The sequence below is a fragment of the Neomonachus schauinslandi genome, chromosome 4 (genome assembly GCF_002201575.2).
Source record: "Neomonachus schauinslandi chromosome 4, ASM220157v2, whole genome shotgun sequence".
Classification (NCBI taxonomy): Eukaryota; Metazoa; Chordata; class Mammalia; order Carnivora; family Phocidae; genus Neomonachus; species Neomonachus schauinslandi.
The window spans coordinates 106,349,876-106,364,711 of record NC_058406.1 but is presented as its reverse complement, the minus strand read 5'-3'; the positions used below and the strand labels follow the sequence as shown (position 1 = coordinate 106,364,711).

At 38.5% G+C, this 14,836-nt stretch overlaps 1 protein-coding gene across 2 annotated transcripts in view; it reads left to right on the top strand.

Annotated features, from left to right (window-relative positions):
• Positions 1–21: 21 nt before the first annotated feature.
• PRKDC (protein kinase, DNA-activated, catalytic subunit) overlaps positions 22–14,836 on the top strand; it is a 247,255-nt gene continuing 232,440 nt past the window's right edge. For both annotated transcript variants that reach the window (XM_044914628.1, XM_044914627.1), the window contains exons 1-10: positions 22–175; positions 1,874–1,950; positions 2,052–2,144; positions 3,684–3,758; positions 4,519–4,627; positions 5,389–5,501; positions 5,596–5,695; positions 12,414–12,469; positions 12,552–12,582; positions 13,078–13,235. In XM_044914628.1, coding sequence (XP_044770563.1) covers positions 22–175; positions 1,874–1,950; positions 2,052–2,144; positions 3,684–3,758; positions 4,519–4,627; positions 5,389–5,501; positions 5,596–5,695; positions 12,414–12,469; positions 12,552–12,582; positions 13,078–13,235 — 966 coding nt within the window. The remainder of the gene's footprint in view (positions 176–1,873; positions 1,951–2,051; positions 2,145–3,683; positions 3,759–4,518; positions 4,628–5,388; positions 5,502–5,595; positions 5,696–12,413; positions 12,470–12,551; positions 12,583–13,077; positions 13,236–14,836) is intronic.

Sequence of the window (14,836 nt, the reverse complement as noted above, 5' to 3'; positions counted from 1 at the left end):
GCAGTGCCAGGTCTGGGCGTGATGGCTGACTCTGCGTCTGGTATGCGGGGTTCTCTACTGCAGTTGCAGGAGTCCTTGTCTGCCGGCGACCGCTGCAGCGCCGCGATGGCCAGTTATCAGCTGATCCGGGGCCTGGGACAGGAGTGCGTGCTGAGCACCGGCCCCGCGGTGCTGGGTGGGTACTGCCCCGGCCGCGCCAAGGAGGGTCCCAACGCGCTTGCGCGTTTGGGTTTTCGCGTTTTCCGGTTGTGCCGGGGCGGCGGGGCCTAATAGTCTAGAGTTTCTGTCGTGGTGGGTTTATCTAACAATGTTTTGAAAAAGTCTAGTCGTTTGATTCTGGATTGTCGAAATTTCTGTGGTTGTGTATAAAAACTGGTTTGTCGCTGCTTTTTTTCTTAGCAGAGTAAAGATGTTTTAAAAGTAAAGTTGGTGAAAATACCCTAAATTTGGCAATCATTGCTATGCAAAGGAGGCAGAGGGAACCAAAGGAATGTATTTTCTTTCACCTTTTTTAAAAGCGCCTAAACCCACCAGTACATTTTTGCAACTCTTAACGTTTGCTGTTCCTACTTCTGAGAAGCATTGCAGAAATCTAACTATAGTTCTGCAGTTTTTTTAACTTTTTTAGCAGTCCCTGAATGAGAATCTTTTGCTCCTTTGTAGTGAAAGTGCCTCTTTTCAGCACTTTTAAAATATATCATTGCAAGAAAACTTTTGATGCTATCTAGTACCTGTATATTGTCAAGGATATATTATTAATGGGGGGAAGTAAATTTTAAAAAGTAACATGTAAATGCTTTCTAGTCTCAGGGTTTTTTTGTGTGTGTGTGTGTGTTTTAATTTTAGAGAGGGGGTAGGGGCAGAGAGAGAGAGAATATCTCAAGTAGATTCCCCACTGAGCATGGAGCCCCATGCAGGAGTCCATCTCACTACCATAAGATCATGACCTAGGATGAAATCAAGAGTCCCATGCTTAACCGACTGAGCCACCCAGGCACCCCTAGTCTCAGAGTTTCTAAATTAGAATTCCTTTTTTGTTCCTTTAGTTAACTTGTTTATAAAGCAGTTCCAAGTTTACTCTGAAGGTTTAGTATATGTTTTTTCAGGTGGAAGGTTATAGAGGAATGTATTAGTTTTCTGTTGCTGCAGTAACAAATACCACAAGCTGAATGGTTTAAAACAACATAGGTTTAACAGTGTTAAAATTCTGTAGTTAGAAGCCCAACAGGGGTCTCAACCAAACTAAAACCAAGGTATCAGGCAGGTCACTTTACTTTCTAAAGGCTCTCGTGTAGAATCCATTTCCTTTTTCATTCAGGTTGGCAGAATTCTTTGCAATTATAGGACTAAAGTTCCTTTTTCCTTCCTGATGTTCCCTGCTTGTAGAAGCCACCCTCATTTCTTGAATCATGGCCTCCATCTTCAAAGCCAGCATGGGTCTAGTAAATCCTGTGCTTGAAATCTCTCTTCTCTCCTGTTCTCTTTCCATTTTTCTTCCTCTATCCTCCACTAGTAAGGGCCCATGTTATTATATTGGACCCATGGATAATCCCCCCCACCTTTTTTTAAGTCAACTGATTAACCTTAATTCCATTTGCAGCCTTAATTTCCTTTTTCCATGTAAAGTTAGTGTATTCACACGTGTGATGTTGGGAGTAGGGCTCAGGTATTTTAGGGTCCGTTATTCTGCCTGTGTCATCCCAGTGGAATATCACCTAGAGTTTCCTGTTTTTCTTGTTTAAATACAGCAGCCTTAAGTTAGTGTTTACTTGCTTATAAGGCTGAATTGAGAAACATGCAGCCCATTTAGGGTGGGTTTATGGAGTGCTTCTTGGCAGCTCTCTTACCTTTTTTTTTTTTTTTTTTAATCCAGCGTTACAGACTTCCTTAGTTTTTTCCAAAGATTTTGGTTTGCTTGTATTTGTTCGGAAGTCACTTAGCATTGATGAAGTAAGTTGAAGATTTCATTTTCCTTTTCTTGTACATTCCTTTATGTTGGAGTGACTCTTTCTTGCCCATATTTACTACAATGTTTATTTCTTTCATTATAGTTTCGTGATTGTAGAGAAGAAGTCTTAAAATTTTTATGTATTTTCTTAGAAAAAATTGGCCAGAAGATCACACCTTATTCTCTTGAAATTAAGGTAAGGAGAAAAAACGTATCTCATTATATACCAACATCTATTTTAACTTATGCTGTAAGTTAAATTTGGGTTTATATTTATTCCTGCTTTTCTCATCAAGGAGTTTACTTATTTGTGCTTGATTGTGGACTAGAAATGTAGTGGGCTATTCTTTTTATAGATTTAATAAGGTAAGGCCCTTGTTAGAAACTACTTTGATAACTTTTTGCACATAGGATAAATAATGTATTTTATAAAAAGTCATAATAAATTTGGTTTTTTTAATTGTGAGGAGATTTCAAAACACTAAAAATTTTAAAGAATTCTTCTGCTGGGTAAGATTCTTATTTCATGTCCTTCCTGTGTGCCCTTTGGCAGCAGTTTGAAGTTTGCCTTTCTTGTGCCTCCGTTCTCTTTCCACCTGCCTTCCCCATGTGTCCTTATAATTTACTGTGGAATTAGTAATCATAAAGTTGTTCTTTCTCAGGCTTGTTTATACTTTGAACAAGTGCCACAAGTTAAGTTGTTTTTATTGGTCCCGAATTGCTTTTAGTTCTTGGATGCTAAGATTTGATGAAGAAGTATATATTCAATCTGGGGTAATTTATAAGAAGCTATTTTATTAATTATAATTAACTCTAATATATGACATAATAATCATCAATCTTTTTTTTAATAGGTTTTAATTTTATTTTCTTTTGATTTCTAGCCTTTTGGGTTTGGAATCCTAACACAGTTGACCCTTGAACAACAGGGGTTTAGAGACATTGACCCCCTGCATGCAGTTGAAAATCCATGTATTTGACTTTTGACTCCCCAAAAAGTTAACTACCAGTAGTCTACTGTTGACTGGAAGCTTTACTGATAAACATAAATAGTTAATTAGCACATATTTTGTATGTTATGTGTATTACAGATTGTATTTTTATAGTTGAGTAAGCTAGAGAAAAAATATTCAGGAAATCATAGGAGAAAATACATTTACAGTACTGTACTGTATTTATCAGAAAAAACCTGGGTATCCAAGTGGACCTGCAGAGTTCAGGCCTGTGCTGTTCAAGAGTCAACTGTATTTTAAAAAATTGCTTCAACAGTAGGAGTAACTAACATCTGTAGAGTGCTCCATTGTTTACAGAGTTCTTTCATGGTACAGTTTGTCTTACTTATTTTTACCAAAACTCTTTGAGGTAGGTATTTTTAATCTCTTTAGCTTACAAATGAGACTTAGAAGTTAAGAAACTTCACCCAAAACGTGGAGCCAAGTGGCCTCCTTCCAGAGTGCCTGCTTGTTTTATTAGACTGAGCTGTTCTGTTCCCAACCATTCTTCTCTGAATTGTTTTAGTTACTTTTAAAATTTTTGATGCTTTCTTTCTTGATATATGGCGACAAGTGCTATGGGAGGTATGCATGGAAGCATAACTTTTTTTTTTTAATCCTGCTCACGTGTCCATTTACTTTGTGTTTTTGTGACTATTGCTCCCCTCAGAGATGTACTTTTAGCTGTTGTGAAGAACTGAGATCTTATTGATGATTTTGGTATGTCTCCTTTTAAAACCTAGAATACTTGTACCAGTGTTTACACAAAGGATAAAGCTGCTAAATGTAAAATCCCAGCCCTAGATCTTCTTATTAAGGTAATTGTATTATTCTAAGTACATGTATTTCATATTAAACATACAACTTAAAAAGCAGAAAATTAGAGTTTTAAGTTATGTTTTGAGTGAGAGATGTTGGAGGCTAGGCTTTGGTCACATTGATGTATGGACAAGATTTTCTGACCATCACCTGTTAATACCCTGACCTTTTGCTCTAAGTCTCTTCGGGGTAGCAGAGGAAGGATTTTGGGTTGTGAGGGGAATTAAGAGGAAAAATAAGCAAGGAATGTACTGCTCCTGTTTACTCTCATCACCCTGACTCTTAAAACCTAAGGCTACTAAGAGTTGCCAGAATTCGCATCATTGTAGCTTTGAGTTCTTTCCTAAACCATACCATGAAAATGGGTCTCTATGTTGTATTTAAGTGCTTCTTGGGGGCTCACTGTCACCTCTTTCTCTCTCAGGTGCATCTCTTTTATTGCATCTCTATTTTAGAATTCCTTTGGGTCTTGTTAGTCCTTGTCTTAAGTGCCTCCGAGAGAATGGTTCTAGTCATATTATTGGTTTCTTGGGAAGGTAAATTTAAGTCTACACCCTCTTTCCCTTTGTAACCCCTGTGTTCTACCACCCACCTCAACCTCTGCCTCCCAAATAATCAGGCTAGATAGGAGTGCTGAGAGGCCAAGGAAATCCCTTAGAGACACGTGATTCTGGAGCTTTGTTTGTGTAGAAACAGTGCAGAAGAGGAAGCCTTGTCATTATTTTCCTATTTAGACAATGCTAGTTTGTATTATTTTAGTTACTTCGGACTTTAAGAAGTTCTAGACTCATGGATGAATTTAGAATTGGAGAGTTATTTAGCAAATTCTATGGAGAACTTGCATCGAAAACAAAAATACAGGATACAGGTGAGATGCATTCAAATGTTATTTTTATTTTTATTTTTTTATTTTTTAAGATTTTAATTATTTATTTGACAGAGAGAGACATAGCAAGAGAGGGAACACAAGCAGATGGAGTGGGAGAGGGAGAAGCAGGCTTCCCGCTGAGTAGAGAGTCCGATGCGGGGCTCGATCCCAGTACCCTGGGACCATGACCTGAGCCGAAGGCAGACGCTTAATGACTGAGCCACCCAGGCGCCCCCAAATGTTATTTTTAAATATTTTAACAAATTGATGTTAAAAAATTAGTGTAAAACTTAGGTTTTTCTCTATTAAAGCATTTATATGTTTTACAGATGAATCCTTTTTGCTGAAAACAAACCCAAATGGAAATAAACAAAAACATGTGAAGACTTCTTCTGAAAGTTTAATCTTTATGAAATGATTTATTTTAAGTAGGCTCCACACCCAATGTGAACCCACAACCCTGAGATTAAGAGTTGTGTGCTCTACTGACTGAGCCAGCCAGGTGCCCCATGAAATGATTTCTTTAAATAGAAAGCTCACCAAAAAAAAAAAACCCTCACAACACATGTCAAATGTTACTTAGTTTATAATAGTAGATTGGCATAAAATTTATCAGGAAAGATTCTGATGCATAAAACTAGATATTTTCTGTGTCTTATTATGAAATTACTTTTGAACTAAACACTCATTTTGTTATTCATACATTTTTGTTTATTTAAATGTAATTTTTGGCCTTCACTTACCTTAAATTTATTTTTCAGTTTTAGAAAAAATATATGAGCTTCTAGGAGTATTAGGTGAAGTTCATCCTAGTGAGATGATAAATAATTCAGAAAAACTGTTCCGGGCTTTTCTGGGTGAACTTAAGACCCAGGTATGGCAAACTTTATGCTGTTCTGCTTCCAAAGATTTGATTGTGTTTTTCTCTTTTTTAACGATACCTTCTTTAAAACACTTTTTTTTTTTAGATGACATCAGCAGTAAGAGAGCCCAAACTGCCTATTCTGGCAGGGTGTCTGAAGGGATTGTCTTCACTCATGTGTAACTTCACCAAATGCATGGAAGAAGGTATTGTTTGACTTCACTTGATTTTCTTCTTGGTTCAAAAACTATAATTCTAGGGCGCCTGGGTGGCTCAGTTGGTTAAGCAACTGCCTTCGGCTCGGGTCATGATCCCGGAGTCCTGGGATCGAGTCCCACATCGGGCTCCCGGCTCAGCAGGGAGCCTGCTTCTCCCTCTGATGCTGTTTCTCTGTCTCTCTTTCTCTCAAATAAATAAATAAAATCTTTAAAAAAAAAACTATAATTCTAAAATGAATTGCCTGTTTATTTTTTTGAACTTTTAAACCAATTGTGGATTCACACACAGTTGTGAGAAATAATACAGAGAGGTTCCATTTACTCACTTTCTACTACTAGTGATGACCTCTTTTATAACTAGTATAGTAGCATAACCAGGATATTGACATTGATAAATCTGCCAACCTTATCCACATTTCACTAGTTTTATGTGCACACCTTTGCATATGTGTATTTCATTCTCTGCAGTTTTATCATGTACAAATTTGTGTATGCATCACCATAGTCAAGATACTAAATAGACCGTCACCATAAGCACTCCTGCTATCCTGTAATAGCCACAGCCACCTTTCTTCCCCACCACAGCCCTCCCTCCACCCCAAACCACTACTTTTTGACTTGTGAATATGCTGCTAGAAAGTGCAAATACCTGTTGGAGTCCCTGCTTTCATTTTTTGAGGGATATACCCAGAAGTGGAATTGCTATATTATATGGTAATTCAGTGTTTAATTTTTTGCCATATTGTTTTCCAAAGCAACAACAACTATTTTATATTCCCACTAGCAATGCATAAGGATTTCTTTATTTTTATTTATTTATTTATTTTTTTTAAAGATTTTATTTATTCATTTATTTGAGAGAGTGAGAGAGAGAGAGAGAGAGAGCACACGAGAGGGGGGAGGGTCAGAGGGAGAAGCAGACTCCCTGCCGAGCAGGGAGCCCGATGCGGGACTCGATCCCGGGACTCCAGGATCATGATCTGAGCCGAAGGCAGTCGCTTAACCAACTGAGCCACCCAGGCGCCCTGTATAAGGATTTCAATTACTCTATATCCTTGCCAATGCTTGATATTTTCTGGTTTTTGATAATAACCATCATAATGCGTGTGAAGTGGCATATCATTGTGGTTTTCATTTACATTTCGTTTATGACTAGTGATGTTGAGTGACTTTTCATTTGCTTATTGGTTATTTACATATTTTCTTTGGAGAAATATAATTTAAGTTCTTTGCCCAATTTTTTGATGGTATCATTTTACTTTTTGTTGCTGAATTGTAGGAGTTCTTTAGGTATTCAGATATCAATTCCTTACCAAATACATGATTTGCAAGTGTTTTCTCCCATTTTATGGGTTACCTTTTTGTCCTCTGATGTGTAACAATTTTTTATTTTGATGAAGTCGTTATCTGTTTTGTGGCCTGTGCTTTTGTCATGTCCATGAAATCATTGCCAAATCACTGTTGAAATGTTTATGTGCCTTTGTAAAAAGTTACTTGGGTGTATATGTGTGTGCAGTTCTATTTCTAAGTTCTCTATTCTGTTCCATTGGTCTATGTATTTATCTCTCTGCCAACACCACACCGTCTCTTTGACTATAACTATAGAGTAAGCCTTAATGTCGAGTAAAGTCCTCCCATTTTATTCTTCTTTTTCAAAAGAACTGCTTTTTTTTTTTTTAAAGATTTTATTTATATGTTTGTCAGAGAGAGAGCGAGCGCACAAGCAGGGGAAGCAGCAGGAGAGGGAGAAGCAGGCTCCTTGCTAAGCAAGGAGCCCAATGTGGGACTCGATCCCAGGAATGTGGGATCATGACCTGAGCCGAAGGCAGATGCTTAACTGACTGAGCCACCCAGGTGTCCCCAAAAGAACTGCTTTTGAAATCATTTATTTATTTACTTTTTTTTAGTAAACTTTTTAAAGATTTTATTTATTTGAGAGACAGAGAATGAGCAGTGGGGAGGGGCAGAGGGAGAGAGAGAGGGAGAAGCAGACTCCCCACTGAGCAGGAAGCCCGATGCAGGACTCAATCCCAGGACCCTGGGATCATGACCTGAGCTGAAGGCTTGACCTGAGCAGACGCTTAACCGACTGAGCCACCCAGGTGCCCCTATTTACTTATTTTTAAAAAAGATTTTATTTATATATTTGAGAGAGAGCAAGAGAGGGGGAGCACAACCGGGGGGTGCAGGGGAAGGGGCAGAGGGGGAAGCAGACTCCCCGCTGAGCAGGGAACCTGGTGGGGGCTCGATCCCAGGACCCTGGATCATGACCAGAGCCAAAGGCAGAGGCTTTGCTGACTGAGCCACCTAGGTGTCCCTGAAATCATTTAAGTGCTGTGCTTTTCCATGTATATTCTAGAATAAGTTTGTGTCTACAAAACACCTTGCTTGGATTTTGATAGTCATTGCATTAAACCTGTGTATTAATCTGGTGAGAACTGACATCTTTGCTATCCTGAATTTTCCAATCCATGAACACAATTTATCTCTCCATTTATTTAGGTCTTCTTTGATTTCTTCCATCAGTATTTTGTAGTTTTTAGGATATAGATTCTTGCCTATGAATTTTAAAGTTTGCTTATTATGCTTTTCTTTATAGTTCTAACGTTTCCTTGTATCTCAAAATTAAAGTTTTAGAGGATAATCTAGCTAGGATGGCATTATATGCATTATGAAATACATTTCTTTTTAAAAGGCAACGAAAACTTTTAACCCTAAAAGATTCTTTAAATGACAAAAAATTCTCTGTTTACCCTTCCTTACCGTTTCTGTTCACGTAATTCTTGTACCTCCTGTGTGTTTGCTTTTATTAGGTTGAAACCCAACATCCAATGATTTTTGACCTACAAAACAGCAATTTCACGTTTCAACCTAATATTTTTACCCACTCCTCTGTTGCTTACCAAGGATGTTGTAGTAGCTCTATGTGATTTCTCTTCCTTTATTTTCTCTCATCTGTCCCATATTCTGTTGCCAGCTTCCCATTTCATCAGGTTCTGGCTCACAGATCACCCATTTGAAACCTTTATGATTCCCCTGAGATGAGTCACTTCCTCTGGCTTCTGTATTCTCCTGTTACAGCACTTTCTACGATATATTTTTAATTTATCAGGTTATGTGTTTTTTTTCTGTCACTTGCGCCTGCTGGTAGGTAATGTTGCTGATTTGTCTTTGTATTTGCTTGGCATATTAATTGATACTCAGTGAACACATACAGTTTAAGAAGAATAACAGCACTTATTGCTCATTTACCGTGTGCTAAAGACTATTCTAGAATAGTTGCAGGGAAAATTCCAGTAATAGCTCTGGAATTTTCTAGATTAGGAAACTAGAACAAAGACAAGTTGCTTGTCCAAAGTCACACAACTGATGTGGTAGCAGAGTAATGGCTCCCAATGATGTCCTCATTCTAATACCCTGAAGCCTCTATAAAGAAATACAGCCCTGGGGCGCCTGGGTGGCTCAGTCGTTAAGCGTCTGCCTTCGGCTCAGGTCGTGATCCCAGGGTCCTGGGATCGAGCCCCACATCGGGCTCCCTGCTCAGCGGGAAGCCTGCTTCTCCCTCTGCCACTCCCCCTGCTTGTGTTCCCTCCCTCGCTGTGTCTCTCTCTTCAAATAAATAAATAAAATCTAAAAAAAAAAAAAAATACAGCCCTTCTGACACCCTGATTTTACCTCAGTGAGACCCATTTCAGATTTCTCATCTCCAGAACTGTATAGTAACAAATTTCATGATAGTTTGTTATAGCAGCAGTAGTAAATTATATAACCAATAAGACTAGGATTTAAACTTTGGTCTGAGGCTGTAATTTATAGTTTTTCTGTCATGCCATGATCATGTGACATCAAGCACTAAATACTAATCCTAATATTTTCATTCATACAGTATGTGTTCCTTGGGTGCCTTCTATCTAAAGAATGATGAGTTAGGTGTTGGATTTAGTGATCAGAATCACCAGTTTCCTATCATCTTGAACTCAGTTTAGTAGAGGAAACAGACAATAAATAGATGAATAAGCTATTACAGATTTCAGGGTTCAATTATGCAAACAGTTTGGGTACAGTGAATAGGAATACCAGAGTGTGGAGAGGGTAGAGGATGTATATAGCCTGCTGGTTCTTTGTGAGGAGGCAACAAGAAGCTAAGGCCTGCAGGATGGCAAGGAGACAGCTGGGAAAGAGCTCAGAAGAGCATGCCAGGCAAAGGGACCAGCAAGTACCAGACCTCAAGCCTGGCCAGCGCACAGTGGTCAGAAGGGTTCAAGAGAACTGGCATGTCTGGAGTAGAGTGGCACACAGAGAGCTGGGGAGAGAGTGCACAGGTTGTGGGGTCAGTGTGTGAGGGGATTTTGAGTTGGAATTTTATTTCAAATGGATTGAGAAACCATGTTTTTTCTCTGATGAATAGGTATGGGGTAGTTGATGTTTTACAGGGGTCTACTTGACTGCTATTGGATGTGAGATTTGTTTTGGCGTAGGATTGAGAGACTTTGCTCATGAATGTGGCCGTGAGCAGCTGAAGTAGGTGCAGTGGTGTTTAACCTGGGTGGGGCAGGTTTCAGGCAAAACCTGGCTTTTTGTTTTGGACATGTTTAACCGTAGATGCTATGGAGTGTCTCAGCTTAGATGTTAAGGGTGGGGTTGTATATGTAAGACTGGATCTTGCAGGAGAAATTAGACTTTAAGATATAAATTTGGAAGTTTTCAGCAAACAGGTAATATGTGAAACTCTGAGTGTGAGTAAGATTAGCTGGGGAGCAGGTGCAGAGAGACTGGGGCAAGGATGTAAGATGCATTGCTCTGGGTGGAGTCTGAATGCAAAGCCACCAGAGCTGCAGAGTGGGTCCAGGCAGGTTCAGTTGAGTGTTAGAGGACAAGCTGGACAGAACAGGTTAAGGGTTAATAGGGTGAAGACAAGCTGGAATGGAAGGGAGGAAGTGGAGGCTATCTGCAGAAAACCTTTTAGAGAAATCTTAACAGAGGAGACCAAAGAAATGTATAGCTGAAGGGAGACAAGGTGGTAAGAGAGAGTTTTTAGAAATAGATACCGGAATTCGTACATTTATGTTCCTAGCAACACTACCCATAATAGCTAAAAGGGAGAAATAACCCAAGTGTCCATCAACAGTTGAGTGGATGAACAAATGTAGTATCAACACACAACAGAATATTATTCGGTCTTAAAAAAGGAGGGAAATACTGTCCCATGCTACAACATGTGGACTAGAGGACATTATGCTAAGTGAGGTAAGCAAGTCACAAAGGTATAAATACTGTATGAGGTAGCAGGAACAGGGAAATTTATAGGTTCATAAAGTAGAATCAAGGGTACCTGGGGCTAGGGGGCAGGGGAGTTAGTGTTTAATGGGTACAGCCTTTCTGTAGGGGATGATGAAAATGTTTTGGGTATAGATAATGGTGGTGAGTACACAACAATGTAAATATTTAACACCATTGAATTTTACACTTACACAGGGTTAACACTGTAAATACTCTGTTATATATATTTTGCCACAATAAAAAAGTAAATACAAGAGCATCCTTGTTGAGGGAGTGGTCCACTAGAAAGCAGAGGTGCACATAGGAGAGCGGACAGTGGAAGGCAGAGCCTGGGAAGGGTCACGGAGGTGATGACCATTGCCACTACTGAGCGCTCAGGCCTTTGCATTCCTGCACCTCACTGTGTTCACCTGAGTCCCCCCATTCTAGACCAACTGTGTGCTGACAAGTACCTCATGCCCTTGAGTCTGTACACCTCTGTCTACATGGTCACTTTTTATTAGTATTAGAATGACCTTTTTTTGAATTAGTTCCCATTCTTTTAGGCCCAGCTCAAGTGCTGCCATATCTGTAAAGCCTGTCTTGAATACTTAATAGCCAGAAGAAATCTCTCCTTATATTAGATATAAGGAGCTTTTTAAATATTTCTTTTATGGAATTATCCTACAGACATGCTGATGTTTCTCTCCTCTTAAACCCTCTCTGACCCCTTTTCCCTCTATCTTCTTTGACAGTTGGGCTCTGTTTTTAAATGTATATCAGTCCTTTCTATCAAAGCAAACAATTTTTGAGCCTCTGCTGTTTGCAAGTCACTGTTACAAAGGCAGATAACTTAGCGATGAGTAAAGCTTGATTTCTGGACAGCTGCAGTGAATATTGGTGGGAGACAGTTAAATAATTGTGGTGTCTGTCAGGTCAGGATAGAGGATAAGAGTCTTGGGTTATACTTGTATAGCTGTTTTATCTTTAGGTGATAAGCTTACTAAGGTCAAAGCTCATATTTTATTCATATTTGTAATTCCCATAGTAATTTGGTGTACTGTGTGCTGAATAAAAGCCTGGCAGTACAGGGATGATGATCATGTGCTTGGCCTTATATAATGCTCCATACAACTCTCAAAAAAAGCTGTATAGTGTCCCTTTTTATAGATAAGAAAACTGAGGCCCTGAGAGATTACCTAACAGAGCTTGTAAGTGATGAGGTGGAATTGAAACCCATGTCCTTGTTACACATTTTTTTTCTTACTTTACTGTAGTAATAACTGCCGCAGTCATAGCTTGCAGCTCTTCAGCTGAAATGAATGATAGAAGACGTGATTCCTGAATTTGAGCTGTATGAAATAAAGCTGTTGGTTGTGAAGAGTTTCTGAGGTTAGATGATACTGTTGGGATTTGTAACGGAGGCTTCTTTTTGTTTTCTTGCCAGATCCCCAGACCTCAAGGGAGATTTTTGATTTTGCATTAAAGGCAATTCGTCCTCAGGTAGGATTAATATTACTCTAATTCTTTTATAGCTGAGACTTGCAATTGTCAAACATTGATGGTAATTTTTTTTTTTAAATAGATTGATCTGAAGAGATATGCGGTACCCTTAGGTAAGATTGTATATTTAACAAGATGGAATATTTCAGATTTTTAAATTAATGTCTTGAGTAAACTTTTGCTTAGACTATGAATGAGAGTCTTATGATAATGTCTCTGATGTTTCACATATAGTTACTTGGAGGCTCTTGGAGACTTTGTTTTTAGCACGCAAACTCTGGTTAAATGGTCACGCTTAGATTACATGATTTTAAAAAAATTACTTTGGAACATCTTTTAGGGGATCCAGATTGTTTGATACTGATTTTATCTAAATAAACCCTGATCCTACTTCTGAAATTTGTTTTGGGGGTCACTGGCCCATTGATTCAAATGAAGGTTGGCAGTGTGAGAACTCTGATCAGAATCCCTAAGTTATTACAGTATAGTGATAGTGGATCTTCATGAACAGTTTTAGTTTTGACATAGACATATACTTAAAGCTTTCTTAGTTTTTTATTCTGCTTTTTGTTGTTCTATTTTAAATACAATGGTTTTTGCAATTGCAGCTGGCTTATGCTTATTTACGCTGCATGCATCTCAGTTTAGCACCTGCCTTCTGGACAACTACGTTTCTTTATTCGAAGTACTGTTAAAATGGTGTAGCCATACGAATGTAGAATTGAAAAAAGCTGCACATTCAGCTCTGGAATCTTTTCTGAAACAGGTATTCAACTTTTATTTAAAAATATTTTTTCCACGCAAAAAATTAAATTTCAGTTTTGTGCATGCACATTTGAAAAATGAATACAGGTTGATCTATTAGCTTCTGTAGTATTTAAATAAAAAAGCTTGGTTATTGATCAGCTGCATGGGTGGCAGCAGGACTGAAAGAAGGGTAGGAAGATACCAGATCTGATCACAGCCTCAGAGGCAAGACCGGGGGAGTCTAATGGACATGAGAAATGGCAATGAGGAGGTAGAAGGAAGAAAGGCTGGGGGATCGGGGATCCTCTGAGCCAGGGGGAGCCACGTGGGGGTGCGGGCCAGCTGTCATGTTAAGATGTTTGTGTTCCACCTTACTTCGAGAACAAGAAGAATCCATTTGCCCTTGTGTATTTTCCATCTAGTTAGGATGTGATTGTCAAATTGAGCCTGTAAATTTGGAAGTGCTAGAGGGAATGTACTTGTGACTCTGAGCATCCAGAGGTGTCTAGAAATACCTGCTGTTCAGGCCAGGTATTATGGAATTAGACTGGTTGGGTTGTCTCTGATGGAAAACTCTTTTAAGAGTCACCAAAGTTTTGTTTGGAGCAATGTTATAAATGGTAGTTAAATTTACAAGCTATTCCATGAAGACCTGTCTGAACTATGGCACAGACAGTATCCCGTTGTAAGGATATACACAGTCTGTTTATAGGCACTTGAGTTGTTTCCAGCTTGGGGCTATTTTAAATAAAACAGTTAAGGACATTGTGACGAAGTGTTTTTGTGGACATACGCTTTCACTTCTCTTGAGTAAAAACCTAGAAGTGGAATTGCTGGGTCATATGGTAGGTATATATTAAAATGTAAAAAAACTGCTGAACTCTTTTCAAGCTGCTTCCACCAGTTTAATTCCCACCAGCAAAGCATGGGAGTTTCTTTTAGCCCACATCATCATCAACACAGGGTATTGTTGGTCTTTTCAATTTTATCTCTTCTCATGGATGTATGATGTTACCTTACTGTGGTTATAATTTGAATTTCCATGGAGACTATTGATAATGATCTTTTCTTATAGTTACTAGTCTTCTTATATTTTGTGAGGTACTCATTCAGATATTTGGTTTATTTTAAAATTAGGTTGTATGTCTTTTTATAAATGAGTTGTGACAGTTCTCTACATCATTTGGATACAAGTCCTTTTCTAAAAATATTGCAAGTAATTTCTGTGGCATCTTTGAAAAAGCAGATGTTTTCTTAGCAGCATCTTTGAAAGAGCAGATGTTTTAAAGTTTAAGTCCAGTTTACTAGTTTTCCAACTTGTTCTTCCTTTCTGTGTCCTGAAAATTTTTGCCTATCTCATGGTCGTAGAGATTTTCTCCTACTTTTCTTCAAGAAGTTTTATAGTTCATAGTTTTAACATTTACAGTTAGGTCTATAGTCCATTTTGAATTAGTTTTTGTGTATGGTACAAAGTAAGGATTGCAAGTTGATCCCCCATTTTTAGCTATGAGCATCATTTGTTGAAGACTTTTCTTTCCCCAGTGACTTACCTTGGTACCTTTGTCAAAAATCAATTGATAGGGTTTATTGGTGGACTCTCTATTTTGTTCCATTCATCTG